The sequence below is a fragment of the Diceros bicornis genome, chromosome 16 (assembly GCF_020826845.1).
Source record: "Diceros bicornis minor isolate mBicDic1 chromosome 16, mDicBic1.mat.cur, whole genome shotgun sequence".
Classification (NCBI taxonomy): Eukaryota; Metazoa; Chordata; class Mammalia; order Perissodactyla; family Rhinocerotidae; genus Diceros; species Diceros bicornis.
The window spans coordinates 8,603,509-8,623,900 of NC_080755.1; the positions used below are offsets into that span (position 1 = coordinate 8,603,509).

Sequence of the window (20,392 nt, forward strand, 5' to 3'; positions counted from 1 at the left end):
AAAAGGTGCGACAAAGGGAGCCCACACATGGCCACAGAGCGGACACTGCTGGAGAGTGTGCCAACACAGGGCGGGCTGTGGTGACTGGTCCTCCTCGGTGTCCACTGAATATGGGGACAAGAAGGAGGGACGGGGGTGAGGAGGAGGGACAGGGGATGAGGGGAGGGACAGGGGATGAGGAGAGGGACGGGGATGAGGAGAGGGACAGGGGATGAGGGGAGGGACAGGGGATGAGGAGGAGGGACAGGGGATGAGGAACAGAGGATGAGGGGAGGGACAGGGGATGAGGAGGAGGGACAGGGGATGAGGAGGAGTGACAGAGGATGAGGAACAGACGATGAGGGGAGGGACAGGGGAAGAGGAAGAGGGACAGAGGATGAGGGGAGGGACAGGGGATGAGGAAGGGGACAGGGGATGAGGAGGAGGGAGAGGGGATGAGGAGGAGGGAGAGGGGATGAGGAGGAGGGAGAGGGGATGAGGAGAGGGACAGGGGATGAGGAGGAGGGACAGGGGATGAGGAGGAGGGACAGGGGATGAGGAGGAGGGATGGGGATGAGGGGAGGGACAGGGGATGAGGGCAGGGACAGGGGATGAGGAGAGGGACAGGTGATGAGGAGGAGGGACAGGGGATGAGGAGGAGGGACAGGGGATGAGGAGGAGGGATAGGGGATGAGGAGAGGGACAGGGGATGAGGAGAGGGACAGGGGATGAGGAGGAGGGACAGGGGATGAGGAGGAGGGACGGGGATGAGGAGGAGGGATAGGGGATGAGGGGAGGGACAGGGGATGAGGGCAGGGACAGGGGATGAGGAGAGGGACAGGGGATGAGGAGGAGGGACAGGGGATGAGGAGGAGGGACAGGGGATGAGGAGGAGGGATAGGGGATGAGGAGAGGGACAGGGGATGAGGAGGAGGGACAGGGGATGAGGAGGAGGGACAGGGGATGAGGAGGAGGGACAGGGGATGAGGAGGAGGGATAGGGGATGAGGAGGAGGGATAGGGGATAAGGAGAGGGACAGGGGATGAGGAGGAGGGACAGGGGATGAGGAGGAGGGACAGAAGATAAAGATGAGAGACAGAGGGCAAAGGTGAGGGATCTCTGCTGGAGTGCCAGGAAGCAGTATTATGTGCAGAAGTCAGTTTGTGTATGAAGAAGAGGAGGAAAACTGAGGCTAAAAAAAAAAAATTGGTTAATGCTAAAACAAACAGAAGCAGAACTATAATTCAGAGTCTCAGCTCTTAGAGTACTGATTTACCTGTCTACATTTATTAGCTTCATGTATACAAGTAGCTGATCAATTTCCCAAGAATAGCAGAGAGAAAGTGGAAGTAGAGGTCTATATTGTAAGTGAAATGCACACACCAAAATGGCTTTGAAACCCATGCGGCTGTTGTTACCTGCAGTGAATGAAGTCTGGAACAGGGTTATGTTGGCTGAAGGAGGCCGCGTCAAGGTTCATGCAAATCTCAACATTGTCTCCTGCCATGATTCGCACTGCAGCCTTATTTTCATCCTCAAAAATTTGCCTTTGTAAGGAGGCACACAGAAGCAGCATGAAGTCATCTGGCAAGACAGAAATAAGAGAATTAAACCACCTTCATCTTCTGGGTTTACATAATATGAGAAAGAGTCCCAACATGGTCTCAGCTGCTCCCCAACTCCTAGGTGAGTCGTGTTCCCTAAGTTCATAGTGTAATTCTTCCTGGATTCCAATGTTGGGGCCAAGTCCACCTTCCCCACCATGGGTGACGCAGGAGGGACCACGGACATCGGGTGCTCCCAGCAGGAGAGCCCCTGGATTCTATCTGCACAGTGGTGAGTGAAAGTATCAGGTGTAATTACTAGTCTCCAGGATTTGCTTATATGATCACGTTTATCTGCATTTATCTCCCACCAAATTTCTGAGGAGGCCATTTGAGCACTTTCCCCACCAAAGCCTCTTCCCAGAGCAGAAACCACAGTGAAGGCTTGCTGAGGGCAGACGAAGATGGTGGGCCGATTTGTGGGAGTGGAGGAGAAGTCTGGCGCAGCTGTTCTCGTGGCCGACTGCCCAGAACAGGCCCTCCACCAGCTGGGCTGGCAGCCTCTAGCACCAAGTGGCTTCGTTGTTCTTTAAATTAAACCTGAATGTTCAGCACAATCACTCCTTGGTTTTCAGAGCACCTGGCACTCCCTGTCGTCTTAGGAGGGCTGCTCCAACCTTTGGATCATCAGCCTGCCCTCGGAAGGGCTGGGGGCTGCAGCCCAGCTCTAGAGCATCTGTAATTCGGGCAGCATTTTCCTCGCCAACACAGTCTTCTCCGTAGATTTGGTCGTCTGTAGTGGCAACCAGAAACAACTGCTTCACAAAATACAAGGCCTGCCTGTCCAGCCTACTTTCTAGAAGACTGTGGGGGGTGGGGGGGGTGGCGGGTGGGCGTGTGTGTTGGGAGGTGAAATTATGAAAGTGAATATGGTATTTCAATGTTTATTTATTAATTTTGCAAACATAATAGAGCAAGAAGAAGCCATTAACGACTTGTGATACTAATGCATTGAGATAAGCCTTCACATGGTTAGCAAGTGCGGTGAAGAAGCAAAGGCACTAATGCATAACACACAAGACGAATTAGCAAATGCAACACCAAACAGCAGCGCTCCGTGGCCCTGGGGCTGCAGCACTCACAGATGAGGAACACTGGGTTGGGCCGCACAATGAAGTCTGGGAAGTACAGCCACTTAATGATGTTGTCGTTGAAGCTGGCACCCTTGAATCTCCACGGGTAATCTGCAGGGAGGGAAGTGGTGGAGACGAAGATCAATACCTCTCCACTGCCCTTCGCTCACCCACCCACTCCGGAGGGGCTGGTGGTAAGTGCAGCTGGCTCCTGGCAAGGCCCGCTCACCTCTGCAAGGAGCCGGAGGGATGCCGATGCAGATGAGGTACTGGAACGTGAGGATGCAGGCCAGGAAGCAGCAGTACTTGGGCCAGATCTCTGCAATGGCTTTCCTTCTGCGTCGATACAAGACAGCGATCAACCAGCAGGCGTGAATCATGGCATAGAAGTCCATTCGCTGCCCAATGACGTTAACTGACATTAGGAAACAGGTCTGTGTAAGGAGGAAAAGAGGCACAAAAATTGGGTGTCAGGGAAGGGGAGTGGGGTCAGCTGTCAGCCCTGAGGGTAGGTCTCTGGACATGTTCACCAAGGCTTGCCTCTTTTGGGTGTCTTTCACTGCGAAGACAGAAATACTGTACAAATGACTATTCACTGTTACTAAGAACCACTCCAAATGGTGACGAGAGCTACAGCTATGATCTCCTCATGAAACATCACTGTTCCAAATACATTCTGTTAAGGGACAGGCTCCACCACACCATTTCATGTCCAAACAGACCATTTTGGCTAAGGTTACACTTTCAGAATGCATAAAACAGAAAGAAGATTAATAACATTTTATTCTTAATAAGAAACCAGCTAAAATGACAAGTAATATCCATTCATCTGTAAGAGCACAGAGATGCAGAGGGACCAAGTCCACTACTGCACAGCAGGGGCAATGGCATTTGTCTTGGAAAATTTTCAGCCAGGCCAGGTTAACCCCTCAGGGATCTCCTCCCGCTGATCCTGAGGAGACAGAAATCGTGGCATGGAGATGTGCAATGAAGCTCCAGTGGCCGTCTGCCCAAGGCTGCTACTGGAATTTTCACAGAAGAGAGAAAGAAAACACATCAGCAAGGAAACTTACCTCTAGACCAAACTTGTAGAAGAAGTAATTTATGAAATATTTGGCACAATTAATAAGTCCATCATCTAGATGGAGTCTTGTGATGTCATGAAAGATGGTTTTAGACACAGGGGCCGTGAGATTGTTTCGACCTCGGTAGTATTCCTGATGGCGGTAAATTGTAACCTCAAAGGCCAGAATGGCCAGCATCAGGAGATTATTCTACAAAGCAAGAAAACACAGTTGTGTGAAGCCAAATGCTTTATGATCTGGTAATTTTAAGCAATCCTCATAATAAATCATTTTATTCCATTCTTGATGTCTAAAAGGACAAAGCTTTATAAAATCCCACCTCTATAAAATATAGCCTTGAATTCAATGTTCACTTTCTCTGTTTTCAGGTAACAAGGGTGGAGTTATCTCCATTATGCAAGTCAGGATCGTTTCCATGATAATAGGATCTGGAATCTCTAGGCAAAAGACTGGTGACGCACCTTACTATTCCTGTACCAGGCAGCAGTGTCCCGTTACCTTGGGAGGGTGGGTCAGCCTTATTTGCAACTAGAACCACGAAACACTTCTACATGGCCCCCAGGGAAACAGACTAAGCTGGAGGAGTGGGATCTGAGTTAGTGGGGAAATTTTTGTACACCTCCAAAATCTGGCTAGAGAGCAGTAGATTGAGAAGCATACTGATGACGATAAAATAATAACAATAATAGTGAGGATAATAATAATAAAATAGTTAACATTTATGGAACCATATGTGCCAGACATTATTCTAATCATCCTTTTCAAATATAAGTTTGTTTCATCCTCATAACAGCTCTTTATGGTAGAAACTATTTGTACATTACAAGTGATATCTGCCGTATGAGAAAAAACTAGAAAGTTACACAGAGAAAGATGAGATGCTTAGTACATTTTAAAATTCCTGATGTTGAGTATAAATGTTTTATTTTTAATTGTAGTGTCAGCATAATATTATTAAGACTGCTCAGATTATCCATCAAAGTAAAATGTGGAAAATCTGAAGTATATTGCTTTTATTACGTTTGTTACAACTATTTGCAGAGTTCTTTTTCCAAAGATATGCTCTTTACTTGATTACCTCTAAGCATAATATATGCCCTTTATTAAAATTTGTAGAGAAACAAAATTTAGATAGCAAAAATGTCTTGTAATGCTACACCTACTTCTCAGAAATAATCACTACTGATCATTTGGAATATTTTACTTAATATTTTTTCTCTGTGTCTAAAAACGATCCTACAACGCATGGTATTTTGAAATTTGCTGTTTTTTTTTTTAAACCATATATTTAGGGCATCTTTCAATGCCTGACATTATCAATCTACCTCAATCTTTTAATGGTTCTATAATGTGCCAGTGAATATATTTGTCGTACTTTATTCAATTAATCTCAAACTACTCGATCAATTTCTTTTCAGCACAATGCGATACTGATCTTAATATTTAGTCATTTGTTTCAAAGGTGATTTCAAATGCTACATAAGAAGGTGAGGTTCCTATCCAGTGTGATATCAGGGGTCTCAAAGGAAAGGACTGCAGACAGGAACCGCGCAGAGGCACAAACTAAGCTCGACAAAGCCTTTACCCTCAGGTACACCAGCAAAGGGGAGGACTTCCTCAGGCCGACCCACTCTGTCGGGTCAATAGGAGCGTTGTAGAGCAGCGACTTGTTCAACTGCTGGAGGGGGACATTCGTTTGGTTTTCATTTGGCTGAAAAGAAGAGAAAAGGGAGTAAAAAATGGGTCCATGGGTTAGGAGAGTTCAGATTATTCTCCTTCAGCTTTGAGCAAAGGGGCACGGGGGGATAGGGAGGGGGACTCTCAGCTCAAGAAGAGACTCAGGTGACTTAAAGGCCAGACAGAATGTGCTTGGGGAGGTAGGATCCCCAGTATCTGCCTCACTTCACTAAAGGCCAGTCAAGAAGATTCCCCCGTCTGAGGCTCACCAAGGAACAGTTAACAGAAAAGTTCTCAGGCTTAATGGTTTGCAGCTGGTACAACATTTTGCAGACGATGATCACACACGTCCAGACAGTGCAGACACTTGAAGCCAGACGGCGTAGCTTGGCGTATGGCAGAGCAAAAGCCCAAGAAATCAAAAATACATAGTTGAACAGAGACACCTGAAAACATAAAATCAGAAATGGGGACAAAAATGCATAACACAGCATAACATCCACAAAATGTGGCAACTTGATTTATTCAATTCAGCTCAGTTCAGCAAAGGTTGGTTGAGGTCCTAGCATGTGCGAGGCATTGCCCTAGTGCGGCGTACTAAGATAGGTCTTTTGTGGCAGACAGATAGATAACCAGATGATGTCAATATAACGTAGCATTGGCTAAACTAGAGATGTGAACATGCTCCTGGGAGAATAGCCAGAAGGGTCCTTGGCCCAATCTGGAGCTTCAGGAAGCAGTTCCTGGAAGAAATGTTGCCTGAGCTGAGCCTTGAAGGATGCATAACGTCAGCCAGGCCAAGAAAGGTGAGAAGTACATTCCAGGTAAAGGATGTATGAGCAAAAGCAGGAGGTAGCATGGTGGGAACAGGTGATCCCCAACAACCCGAAATTCTGGAGTTGGTAGCAGTGAACTGTGGCACTATGTGAGGCTGGAGATGCACCATATTGTGATGCACTCTTTTTAAACCACGCCATGGGCCATGAACCCCTTCTGCAGAAAATCGAGAGCCACTGAAGGGCTTTACACTGGGAAGTCTTAAGGAAAGATTGGTATTTTATTTAGATAAGTGTCACTGAAGAATGGAGGTGCAACAATGCGGGTTAGACCAGAGGTCAGGGGACCAGCTCCCAGGCGCTGCAATAGCCCAGGCGCTATTGCAGGGCCCCAAGCTAGGGCAGTGGGGCAGAGATGGGGGGAGCCGTGGGTTGGAGATGGGAAGTAAAATTAGCAGGATTTGGTGACTGGCTTGGAGGTAGGGGTTGATAAGGGAGACAGTGGGCGTGCCTCCCAGGTTTCCGGCTTGGGAGCCAGAGCCTTGAGAGGATGACAGTGCCACTACTGAGATAGGATCTGGAGTCGGGGCAGGTGCAAAGAGGGAAGGCAATGACTTCAACTAGGTTTAGACTGTGTGTGTTTATCAATCCAATGAGACATCCGCTCATGTCTAACAGTTCTCCGTAGCTAATAGTTCACTGAACGGTATAGAAGCACTACCATCTTATTCTGCCATAGAAAATGCTCATTTATTCTAAATATTTTTAAATATCTGAATATTGTTAAAATAATATCCTAGGAATATTTAATATTATCAGGTGAAAATAAGAGCACGCACCCAACTGATAAAATTGAACATGTACCACGTGCTACGCACCGTGGGCTGTAAGAGATATGGTTACCTGTTTGGCCTACAAAACTATAAAACACAAAATATGGAGACTCCAGGACAAGATTTAATTCTGCAATTTGTTACCTATCTACGCTTCTGCTTAATTGCTTGCTGCTGTCCAAGACAAGGAACCTCTGTGAGAATTAAGTGCTGAAATATTAGGGTAGTAAGAGCTGTCTTATGGAATTAATTAAGGATAAAAGAAATATTGTATGTGGAAGTGCCCTGTAAACTATAAGGCACTCACAAACATATAAATGTTATGTTGTAACAAAATATTTTGATTAGCTGGGTGACTCCTCCTCCTCAGTCATTGGCAAGTGTCACGCTAATTGGGATGTTAAAAAGCAAATCCTATTAAAGATATTCTGAAATTAAGTCCCTTTGTTATTTCTTTTATTATGTATTTAAGGCATTGAGTATAAAAACAGTACAATAAACTTACACAGAACTTTCAATTTTTTGAGTGATAGAGAAAGAGAAGAAAAGATAATAGCTTTTATTAAGTCCAAACTAGGTTCAAGGTAACATCCCAAGTAGATCCCTGCCCTTAAGAAACACTCAGGGTAGGGCCAGTGAGAACTGCATAAAGAGCCGTGACAATATGATGGAGCCCAGCCTACCTGGGGTGAGCCAAGTTGCGGGGAGCACGCAGCTGATCATCTAATCCAGGGCTAGGGAAGATTGCCCAGAGGACCTGAAGTGCCAACAGGAGTGAGCCAGGCAAAGGAATTGCAGGTCTAAGGCCTTACAGGCAAGGGAGAGCACGGGGTGGACATCCTTGGCCAGCTGAGGTTCAACATGAGAGCACTGTGATCTGAGTCCATCTGGAGGACTCCAAAATCCACCAGGTGGTGAGGGCATCTGGAAATGGAAATGGCGAAGTGGTCCAAGGCCAGATGATGAGGGTCTTATATCACGTGATTGTGAGGATGAGAGAGAGCTGTTGAAAGTTTTCGAGTAGAGGATTACGATGATCATATTTACACTCTGGAAAGATGATTCTGGCTGCATGATGGAATACATATTGGAAGGAGAAAGGATTTTCTCATTCCAGCAGAGCTGGGAATCTGTTATAGAGTGATCTAAAAGGAAATGAAGTAGAGGAGGGAGCTCTGTTTTAGAGATATTTAGGTAAAGGTGCTTTGGGGACATACAAGAAGTGAGGTCATGTTCAGTTGTCAGATCTGGAGCCCAAAGCGAGGACTGGACGGAAGACACAGACTTCTGACCCATGGCATGTGGATGGCAACTAAACCGCAAGGGAGGATGAGATCACCCATGGAGGGCAAGAATCAGAAGAGGGCTATGGATAGAATTGAAGAGCCCTGAGGAGGAGGGGGCGGGAGGAGAAGCAGCACAGGAATGAGAAGGAAAGAAGGACCAGGAGTGTGTGCTGATCTGGGCACAAACGCTCAGATGGCCGATATCCAATGTCGGAGAGAATCAAGTAAGATAAGGACTGAAAAGCCTCCATGCGGTGGGTGTTTTTCCTTTTATCATTCTGCAAATAGGAAGACTGGGGCTCAGAGAAGTGTGATACTTCGTTCAGTGCAAACGTGGTTAATGAGGTCATTTCGCTGATGATAGAAATCTCATGGAATGTACATTAAAAAAAGAGACAAATACCTGGGCCCCAACCAATACCTGATGCATCGGAATATCTAGGGAAATAACTGGTCATCCGCGTATAGAACAAGTGTCCAGGTGATTCTTATTATCAAGGAATTTCGGGAAGTAATTTTTAGCCTTCCTGACAAAACACTTGTACATAAATTGTCATTTTATCTGACATAAACTTGGAGACTTGAAGCTACCGTTTTGTCTGAGAACTGTGGCTCCCTGGCCTCCCTCCCTCCCTCAGAGCACCCACAGCCTCAATGATCACCCGTATGGTGCAGCCACCTGCAGGAGAGCCCCTCCCTGTGCACCCAGAGCCTCCCGGGGACACCTCGAGCCCAGCACTTCAGGCGCCTTTTGGTTTTCTTTACCAGCCATGACCATCAGACTGCGAACTGAGACAGGAAGTCTCTCTTTCATGCTTTCCCACCAGCATCTGGCACAGTATAAGCATTTAGTCAATTGTAATTTATTGCAAGTACATGATAAAGTCTAAATGAATGCTTAGTGAGAGTGAAAGCAGAAATATTAATGAAACAGCAACTAATTTCTAGGAGAAATCTCAGGCTTGCAAAGTTCTTTTATTTACTTCCTTCCTTCAGTCAGTTAACATTTATTGAGCTTCTACAATTGGCCAGCCCTCTGGGAGTTTCTGAGGCTACTAAACGAAATAACGCATGGCCGCCTACCTCAAGGAATAACCTGATCTCACAGAGCTATCTAGGAACCTTCTGAAATTAGAAATGTAGTTGCGTATAAAAGAAGAAGAAGCGAACGTTATATATATTTTTAATTTTTAAAATTTTAGTTATTTATTTATTTTTTGTGAGGAAGATCAGCCCTGAGCTAACATCTGTTGCCAATCCTCCTCTTTTTGCTGAGGAAGATTGGCCCTGGGCTAACATCCGTGCCCATCTTCCTCTACTTTATACGGGATGGCGCCACAGCATGGCTTGACAAGCAGTGTGTTGGTCTGCGCCTGGGGTCTGAACATGCGAACCCCAGGCCGCCGAAGTGGAGTACACACACCTAATCGCTACGCCACTGGGCCGGCCCCATACATACTTTTAAATCTAGGTCATTCCAAAGTGGTGTCGCTCTGAGTAAGACATGCCGATGTAAGAGAAAGGTTTCTGTAACAAATTCTTTCCCAGTGGCCTCTTCTTCCTCAGATGCCCATGATGATAACCTTGGAAAGGTTTATTATTTGTGGGAGAAATGACCCTGAAAGTTTGTGAAAACAAGCACCTTTGCTGAGGGCCTTGGATAGGGATGGTCTGAATCTAAAGCTTGTGGCCACACCTCTTGAAGATTTAACTGGGGATGTTGCTTTGTTCTCATTTTGTCATTTACTGATCCACAATTTTTGAGAAAGGATATTTCTTGCATTAATCAAAATTAAAAAGCTATGAATGGTAAATACATGTAGCAACTGCCATTGCTGATGGGCTTCTCCAGTCGGGGATGAGTCAAGCCTTCAAAGCAGAAGAGGCCCTGCAGGTATAAATTAGACCTCAGAGGGGAACAACCTGGGGGCTCTGGTCACAGGTGAACAATGCCCCTGGAACTGCGCAACACAGCCGCCCTGATGCAAATGGCTGCACACTCTCCTTTACTACAATCAGATCAAATTCACATTACACTCTGGATTGGCATGTGGCTCCTGACAGGAACATATACAAGAGCCAGTGCTTGTTTCTCCTCCCCTCTTGTACTCAGCGGAGAAAGGTGTTCATGACAAGAGAAGTGTCGTGAAGCACTTGGTTAGAAGAGATGGAGACGTAACATTCCACAATGAGGTGCTAGCCAACCAGGTAGAAATTTCAAAACAGTTAATCTGAAAACATTTTGGGATATTTAAAGCCTTCCAGGAGGATATAAATGGGTCAAGATAGTGAGGATGACAGGAGGGAGTGTGAAGAGATTTCTGTCTGTCCCCACCTCAAGACGATGGGGTGGGGAGGAAGGGATGTGACATTCTCTACCCAAAGTCCCGAGTGAGGAGCTTCAAGCAGGACCACTCAGAGATCTTAGTGTGTGTACCTTGGAGTGTGGGCACAGAGTTTGTGCGCTGATGTACAACTTCTACCCAGAAAACCCAGCTGGCAAGGACAGAGAGGCCGCTGTGGCAGCAGAGCACAGGGCGTGGCTTCATTGGTATCCAGGAGCTCGAGCAGGGCAGAGACTGTGTGAATGCTGCCTTTGGACCTGCTGTGGGAAAGAGAGAGCTTTGGGCGCTGCTCTGAGTGCCGCTCAAGGGGATTGCCTGCCAGGGTGATGGGCCTCCTACAGAAAGGGTCCAGAAGGAGTGGATGCTGGGAAACCAGGGGCTGGGCAATGGGTCACAGCCCCAGAGCTGTTGTTGGGGGACCCCAAAAAGGAGCCTCCATGAGAGAAAGGGTAGGTTTAATTGGCTGCCAACCCAGAAGGTGAGGCCAGCCTATGATAGCACAAGTCAAATCAGAATACCCCCATCCCCACCTTGCCCATCTGCCCAGAGGCCTGTAACAGAAGTTAGTTCACTGGAGCAGGGGAGGCAGGGAAGGGATGTAAGTGGGAGAAAGAAAGAAGCAGCCAGAAGAGGAGATGCTTCCACGTGGGTAAGAGAGCAGAGTTTTGATTCTTTTCTGTGGCCGGACAATTTTAATTAACAAAGTAAGATTTTGCTTGCTATTTAAGGTAAGCAGAGAACTTTCCATTTTCTAGGAATAATCAGAAAGTGTTTTGCATTCAGGAGCATGGAGAAAAGTTTCCCTATAGAATACATTTTAAAAGGACAGTAGAGGCCTGAAATAAAGTTATTTTTATAATTATGCCCCACATGTTCTGATCACTCAGTGCTCCAGGGACATTAATAAGAATCAGCTGTGAACATGTTGACTGGGGCCCAGAGTCCAAAGTCAGTGCAGAGAGGGGAGAGACCTTGGTGGTGATGGGATCTGAGGATCCTGCAGTAACTCACCCTTGGGTGAGGAAACTTCTCCTGTGGGTGGGAAGACATCATATGAAACTTTAGGGGATACACTTGGGGGTGAAACCATCTTACAACAATGGGATTCTGGCAGATGCTAGTAGCAGCAGGAGCAGAATTTCTCTGATTCATGAGTCTCTGACATGCATTTTAAAGTTATAGGGGAGAGAGTTGGAATTAGGAATGAAAATTCTGAAAGTTTGCACAATGTGTGAATCACAGAGAGGGAATTGCTCATATGCCATTGAAGGCCATTTTTCTAATGGTGTAATGGGATGAACAGATCACGATCCTTCACTGACTTGATAGTCTATTAACAAGACATTCTTGAGGCTCATTAAGCATGATTTAAAAAAAATACATGTCTGCCTTTTGCTTAGGATTTGTAGAGAGTGGTGTCACTTAACCCTCTCTCTCTCTGTCTTTCTGAACTCTGGGATGGACTGCCGAAAGTGGACTTTCCGTGCCCTACTAGCACTCATTTCTCTTCATTTAACGCCCACTCCCATCATTAAACTGTCTTCATATGCCTTCACAACTCTGCAACACAACCCTCACGCCATCAGAAGTCATCTGGACATCAGACTTGGTTAATTCACAAATGGCCTTTGCTCATTATTACCCAAATGCCTTCTCTTGTTCTTTTTCATTGCTCTTAATATTCTGACCCTCAGATTCTGTCTGAAGTGGTCAATTTACCTATACAGTTAAAATGTGTAAGCTCTTTTGTTCTCAACTAATATACATATTAGGCTAGATTGCAGTTCTAATTAATGCAATTAATTGGTTCCTTAACAATGGAGCAAACGTCATTTTCTGCCACAAATCTCACAGGGAGAGTGGTTTCTGCTTTGTTCCCACCAGGCAATAATCATCCATCCATTTCAGATGGTTTGTATGAAATGGGAGAAAGTTCTAGTTTAGACTGGAGAATTCAAATTAAGGTTCATCCCTTAGCTACCTACTTGTGAAACATTTTAGGTTTACAGTATTATAGTTGTAATATTATATTATTATTTAACTCTTTAAAAATTATGGGCAGTAGTTCCCTGACTTAATTTTTAGAGGGCAAAGACTGAATTGTCACCAACTCAAAAACAGTCCAGGGACGTTAGAAGTAAGTGAAAATTATTTGTTGAATAAATTGAAAGAAAGCTAATCTCTCCACAGTAAACATCAAATAATTATTGGCTGAATGATGACTCTCCTCTTTCCAGATGAAAAAACAGAAGTGCAATTACAATGGTGAAAGACTGTGTGTCTTGTCTTAAAAAATTCAGTAATAAACAAGGTGAGCTCTACTAAAGAGTTTATTAAATTTTGGAACCTGAGTTTCCTTGGGAACATAAACTGGACTGTTACTGTTTTCCTCAAGAGAATTTACGGAGACAGATTCCTACGTGCAGTCAGAAAGATGGCCTGTTCTCACACACTTCAACTAACGGCTAGATGAAAAGAAGTAACCTTTGCAACATGACCAAGCCAGTCAGAGACTGAGCAGGACCTCCTTCTCCACTACCCTTCCCTCCTCTCAGGACAACTGCCCTTTGGTTTCCTGTATTACAAATGTATGTGCTATCCTAGAGCCTTGGCGTTCTAACGTAATAGGAATTGCATTCAAAAAAAACCATGGACAGTGGGAAAAGGAAAATGATGACCTTACTATGGCTCTGTTTGGCCTAACAATACAACAAATGTGCACTTGCCTCTTTCACAGAAACCCAGATAATGTACGATGAAACAATTTTGATGATATGCAACTCCAAAATCCACCACATGAACACCTGCAGCTTGTGAAAATATTCCAGGAATTTTAAGAAGAGCACAGTAAGGCGGTCAATCACCAGATGCCATTTGTTCCTTAAATCTGCAAAATAGGAAATTCCCCAAAAAGCATAAAAATGTTTTTTTTCATTATTATTTAAAGCATATCTTGTAACATTCAGATTGGAATGAGATGCTGCAAAATAATAGTAGTGGATGAATTCTAAGGATACCATCATCTGGAGGAAGGGTGGTCGAAGCATCCCATGTCATGACGATGACTTAGAAATCATACACTGAGACTGGGGAACAAGGTTACTTTTATCCACCTTTTCATTAAATTCTCTTAAGGCTGAGCTATACTGACCTAATTTCCTGAGAATATTAAGTAACTGAGCTCCCTCCAAATGGCATCTTTCTTGCTAAAACAGTGCTTGCAAAAGTGTCAGTCTCCTTCCTGAGGCTTAACTAGGGGACGGATCAAGCTTGGCACTCGCCCTGGAAGCGCGAGCCAGGCAGGAAGAGCCGGCTCCTCGTCACAGCTGAAAGTGAACACTGAGGGCCCCAACGACCGGTCTCAATTCATGAACTGTGATCAGACTCATTCTAATCATAACTTTTAATCAAATTAGTCATTTTTTCTTTCTCCCTTGTGTAGGGAGTCACATTTTGCAGACTAGGGTCATGCTTCTGTCTAGAAGGACCGTCCCAGGTAATCTGAATGACAGTCACAACAGGACTGTTTCGTGGAATGAGCACATCACACATCTGGAGACAGAAGCCCATAGGCCAGGCAGATAAGACCCAAGTGTCCCTCAGCAGCTTCTTTACAAGGCAGGGTGGCTGGAACAGTCACTGTACTTGGTTCTGAAAGTCTAAGTAAGGTTTAGTTACTGTGAAAACTGCTTATTTACAAAATGACTCAGATAATAGTCGATACCAAGATTTAGGTCATGACTGGTGCCAGAGGGAGTGTGAGAACAAGGTGCAGTCCAGTTTTCCATGAGATCCTATCAGTAAAGCTCAAAGCCTGTCTTCAAGGAGTATAACAAAATCCTCATCCTGAGTCCACGGTCCCCCAGAGCTTGGTTCTCCCGTCTCGCTGAGGAGCCGGGTTGCTCAGATATGGCGAGTGCTTTTCTGGGCCTCTCCTGAGGTCTTCTGAGATGATGGCAAAGGGGACCAGGTTTTGGGGAGCTTGCCTTTGGGAGGGATCTTCCACCTCATGCTGCCCTTTTGTTGCCCACTTTGTAAAGCACAGAGCAGCAGCAAAGACGAGCTCAGCATCTCACTATCACAGCCCCAGAGCATCACCCCCAGAGGCCATGCTCTCTGGTTCCTCCCCCACCTTCTGGGAACTGCTGAACAGACCAAGCTCTCCACCCTTTATACTCTGTCAGATAATGGGTCCTGATCACCCAGGCCATCCAATTCTCATCAGGCTCTATTAAGACATTATTTCAAGTCTGTGAATAAAAATAGGAAAGAAGAGCCTAAAGAATAAAGAGGAAAAAACCTAAAATAACAATGACAACAAAAAATCTCTAGGAGTTGGTTAGAAACGATCATTCTCCAATTGCTCATTTTCTCCTCTGGTTCCCATGTCCTAAAACATTAGAACAGAATTAGAAATGTATTCTTAATGATCAGTTTCCTGGAAAAGCCTCAGAATGATTTCTTCGAGGATGTCTTGGAAAAGGCCATGCCTAGCACTTTCAGAAATTCTACACAGCTGCTTGTTCCTGCTCTGGTAGGACACGCCCTCCTCCCGGTTTCTGACTGAGCAGAGGGTAAGAGCCACACCCCTCTGGTATCTCGCCAGGATCACCACTGGCGGATCCATAGTTGATAACCAACTATCTGCTCTCTTCTTCTAAGTCAGAAGTAAAAGGAAATTATTGGAATCGGAATGTTATAACTCTAGCAACCGAAGTAAATAAAACACACCCCAATTTTTATTTCACAAACTGGATCAAATATATATCCATTTGGAGCAAGTCAGTGTTTCATTCACTCAGTCAGTCAGTCAGTATTTTCTGGTAGTGAGCAGATTACCTGAGGTCTCTTCCTCCTCCTCTTCCTCTTCCTCCTCCTCTTCCTCCTCGCTGTCTTTCCCAAGCTCACCCTTCTCGGCTTTTTCAAGGCATACCTCCAGTTTCTCCTCACCAGCCTCAGCCACCTTCTTCATCTCTGGCTTCTCTAGGCTGGCGGTCAGATTCATCATGGCAAGGTCCGGAAGGCTTCCTTCAGGGTGGGCCAGTCTGTTGGCAGAGGGCAGCAGAGTCAGAAGAGGAAAGGGTGCCAGGAGAGACTTGAGTGAGGGGCAAGTGAAAGGAGGGTAAACAAAAATGAAAATCAGTGCATGTACACGGGCCTTGCAATGTGGGGTTGTTAGATTGTTAGCATCTTGTCACTTTTTTTTTTTAAGCTCTTTCTATAAACAAACTGTAAACTCAGGTTTGGTTAGCTTTTCCAATTCAAGTTCTAGTGATTAGTCAGTAATGAGAGCTATCGACACCTAAACTTGACATTTTTCCCGGAGGAGAAAATGGCCAGAGTTTAGGATGCAGAAGCATGAAATGGCACCATGTAGAGCAAGCATTTCATGGCTTCACAGGGGGACTTACTCATTTTGGTGGATTGGTAATTTTTTCTTGATGCTGCTCAAAGTAATTGAAATAGAAAGGAAAAAAAGGAGATGAGAACAGAAGAATTATAAGGAATGTCAGAGATCACACATCATGCTACATCATCCACTAGTGCATTCCTGTATGCCGGCTGCAGTAAGTCCTAACGTCAAACACATTCCAGGAGGGCGTCAACAGCGTGCTTCTGCTGGGCACCTATGCTGGGCAGCTGAGTTGAGAGTGGACAGGATTGCAGGTTGTAAAGGAGAGGATATAGAGACTACTGAGGCAAATTATGTCATGCTTTTTTAGTAACGCAGCAAACTATCCCACAAAAATCAAGTCATTCATTTTTTTTTTTTTTGGTGAGGAATATTCTCCCTGAGCTAATATCTGTGCCCATCTTCCTCTATTTTGTATGTACACCGCCACAGCATGGCTTGATGAGTGGTGTAGGTTGGCGGCGCCTGGGATCTAAACCCCGAACCTGGGCCACCCAAGTGGAGCATGCAAACTTAACCACTATGCCACCAGGCTGGCCTCAAGTCATTCAAATTTTAAATAGGTTTTTTTTTTTTTAATTCTTAACTGTGTGCTTTCAGTCAACCTTTGCATAGACTCATCCCACTCTGCGGTCATCTAAAGCATATGCAGGGGAATCTGGATGCTTTCAGAATAGAGTAAGAAGTCTGCATCCCGCCCCTGGTCCCTGCCCATGGGCACCGACGTGAACCGATGGGCTAGCCATCAGGAGAGGATGGTGTGGGCGAGCCCAAGAGAGTGGACAGCAACGGGAGCCTTACAGCTTATTCCACGGCTGACAAGAACAAGTACGATCTTTCTCCTGAATTTTTAAAAAGTATATCCTTTATTCATAGTCAAACGAATGTTTGAAGGGGAACATATGTGGGCAATAAAGTAGATATTAGGAAAAGCTCTACTGGAAATACATGTAGCCTTCTCCATTTGCAACATTTAATCTATACATTTCAGCCAGCTTGTAACAGGATGGACAATTAATAATGTTATTCTAACTATATAATTATGGGCTCTGAGTAAATTATTTTACTTTTCTGAATTTACGTTATTTTCTATAAAACGAAGAAGTTTGGCTAGATAAAAACCTAAGCTTCCTTGTAAGTCATTGGCTTTATATTTCAAACACACCTATGAGGTAGGATGACTGTTTAAGGAATTTGCATTGTCCTTAGACTTTTAGAGACATTATCATTCAAAAGTAATTCCTTTTAACAGGGTGGCAAGCAGGTAAATTATAGAATGCCAGAAACGAATTGTTGATTGAATGAAGAAAGAGTGTTCTGAGGATGGTTCAACATTGGTGGAAGGAATTATGCTGACACTACTTTCTTATTTTCAACTCACTCTTCTGTCTCTGGGAAAGTGCCCCACTCTTGAAACTGCAATCCCCTGTCTCACATACCAGCACTGCACGTCATGTGTCAGGACCCATACCTGCTGTTTCCACTTCGTCAGGGAATGTGTGACACATTGAATGGTATTGAACGTAAAAGCAGACAGGTGTTATACGGTTGTCAGCATTTATACGTTCTCTTCAGCACCAGCAGGGGATTGCATGTTATAAGTGAGAAGACACTTTTCATTATGAGAGGAATTTGGTAGTTTTGAGTGTGGAAGAATGACCATCTCAGAGCACATTTCTAACATCTTCATGGACACAGCCACGACTTCATATTGACAAGAAAACAACTTTCCAATAATTAGTGTTATTTATGGAGTGAAACTCACAGAGAAGTGGCTGTTTCTGCAGCTGCCACTATGGCTACATAACAAAAAGTCCTCAAGCAAGGAGGCCCCAGAGTGCCAGGGGAGACAGCCAGGACATACTGAGGGGAGGGCACAGAACAAGAAAGCAAAGAAAAACACCAGAGGAAACCTTATGGAAGTGCATGCAGAAGATTCACTTCTGGAAGCTTGTAATAGTCTACAAGAGATCTGGGACTAAATGATGCTGGCAGAGAAGAGAAGCGAGTTTCTGTGTCTAATACCACTCACTTCCCTCTGACATGATCCTTACAAGGGAGCAGGGCACGTAACATCCGGGTGCATGCCCTCCGGAGCAGTCTAACCTCACGGGCTTGTAATGGATAACAAAACAGGAAAAAGGGAAAACATGTATCAGGCTATCATTTACTAGTCTAGGAGTTTGTTAACTTTCTGAGAAATTTCACTGAGAAAATCTGTGTGCATAAAATGTGTAGAGATGAGAATATTTTCAATGCATGATTGGAGTTTACTATTTTAAAAAGACAGGTGCGAATCCTTTCATTTTTCTTTCATTTTTTCCTTTTTATCATAGCATTTTTTTTGGAGGCAATAAAGAATGTTAAAAGCATGCTCTTTGGAATCAGAAAGACTTAGATTTAAGGCTCAATTAGACACCTCACTACCTGGGTCACTTGGCAAAACTCCTACTCTGTCTTTTAAGTCTCAGTTTGCTGATCTGTAAAATGGAACAACAATGCCTATTTCACAGGATGTTGTGAAAAATCAGGTGATTTCTGTTCAGCGCTTCACACGGTGCTGAGTACACAGGAATAGTCTTAGAGTAAGAAGCCATCTGCTAATGATAGATTTCCACATACTGTGTGGATCAATGTATCATAAATTCATGCTAATGAAGAGCAGGAATTAGAAACATGCCTTTGCAAGGAACCATGCAATGCTAAGGCGCTAAACGTGGAGCATAATTCTGTCATCAGCACACTTTTTAACAGAACTTGAGTATTAAAATGGCCATTCAGAAGAAAAAGAGCAAACGTTTCTTCCCTGGGAATCTGTCTGCAACACTCAGTGTTCTGAGCATTCTGCCGCCTGCAGATCACCTCCCGCCACTGCCTTCTCTGAGCAGTGGCTGCTGCAGGGCGGGTCTGGCTGCCATGCACACTTCATCAGCAGGACTAGCCTCCAGGTTGCTATAACAAACAACCCAATCAGTTCTCCAGGAGACCCTACCTTAATTTAGCCGTTTGCTCCCTAGCAAATTTAGAAAAGGGATCCCGATTTTGCAAAAACTAAATGAAAAACCACACTCTAGCAAAAAAGCCCCCTGAAACTTCAGGCTACGCAACTTAAAAACTTGACTGATCATCATGTGCAAATTATCTAATCATCACATGAAAGAGTTTACTTTGGGACTCCAAACAGACGGGGTGACAAACTAGATTATCAGAGCACGCCTCCCCCACTCCTTTAAATCCCACCTTTTGGGGAGCCTTTCCCTCGGGGAGTTCATTTTCTTCTCTTTGCATTTTCCCTAACCATCCCTGCAACTTCCTTTATTATAGCCCAGGCTCTGGGCTTTAATCCTGTCACTATTTCTTAAACAAAACGGTCCTCTCCTTTTGCATTCTAACAAAGCAGACAACATTTTTCTGTTTATTCACCCACTCCTTCCTTCATGCTTCCACAGCTTTGTACAGTCTTCAATATGTGAATTTCTCTATTTGTAACTGCATAATTTTATTCTAATGATTGCTCTGGGGACTTTCCCCTTGAGGGAAGAAATCTAGTCTTACTCTACTCACTTCCCTTGCAAAATGTAGCATTGTGCTTGGCATACCCTAGGATTCACTGAATGTTTGCTGAATGAATTCTATGCACTGGAGAGGCATTCTTATTTGAAACAGATGAAACAAATTATGTTACATGGCTAGTTGAAGAGGTTTAATTCCCTACTAGGAATTGACTTTGAAAAGCCACATATTAACCTAGTTTCCATTAAAGAAAATGGAAATTCTACCATTGTAAAATCTCCTTAGTCTAAATTCCACTTATTCATAACTATTCTAATTTGGAATATGTGGTAATATAAACTGCACTCACACATTCATTAGACTATTAGAAAAAAAGAAGTTTTGTAAATTTGCAGTGTTCATAATATTTAAAGTAGACTATTTATACTGTGTAAGATTATTTTCTAGAAGTGATAAGCACTTTTAGAAGACTGCATTCTCAGATGAGCAATTGATTAGCAAATTGAATACCACATCTTAAATGTGTGTGGTAGTAATTCCTCCAAAAAAATCTACTAGGCAGGTGTGATGGCTCTAGTTTCTGTATATGTGAGAAGAAACAACCATTACTCTTGTTAAAATATTCTAATTCATTCTGTTTACCAATTCAGTTGGAACTTCCCCACAATTATTCACATCATCAAAATTTTATCAGTCACCCACTATCCTCAACAGACCTCCTTGATCTCACACCTTGTAAGGTCATGTCTAAATTTTAACCAACCCAGAAGTTGAATGTAGGTATGTCCTCTCTGTCATCCAGAACTCA

The 20,392-nt window shown here is 44.3% G+C and overlaps 1 protein-coding gene across 1 annotated transcript in view; it reads right to left on the bottom strand.

The window, feature by feature from the left end:
• Positions 1 to 20,392, bottom strand: part of PIEZO2 (piezo type mechanosensitive ion channel component 2) — a 190,011-nt gene that overhangs the window by 141,416 nt on the left and 28,203 nt on the right. The window contains exons 10-16 of the mRNA XM_058556541.1: positions 15,498 to 15,703; positions 13,385 to 13,545; positions 5,327 to 5,452; positions 3,730 to 3,930; positions 2,886 to 3,090; positions 2,666 to 2,767; positions 1,398 to 1,563 (exon numbers count right to left, since the gene is read on the bottom strand). Coding sequence (XP_058412524.1) covers positions 1,398 to 1,563; positions 2,666 to 2,767; positions 2,886 to 3,090; positions 3,730 to 3,930; positions 5,327 to 5,452; positions 13,385 to 13,545; positions 15,498 to 15,703 — 1,167 coding nt within the window. The remainder of the gene's footprint in view (positions 1 to 1,397; positions 1,564 to 2,665; positions 2,768 to 2,885; positions 3,091 to 3,729; positions 3,931 to 5,326; positions 5,453 to 13,384; positions 13,546 to 15,497; positions 15,704 to 20,392) is intronic.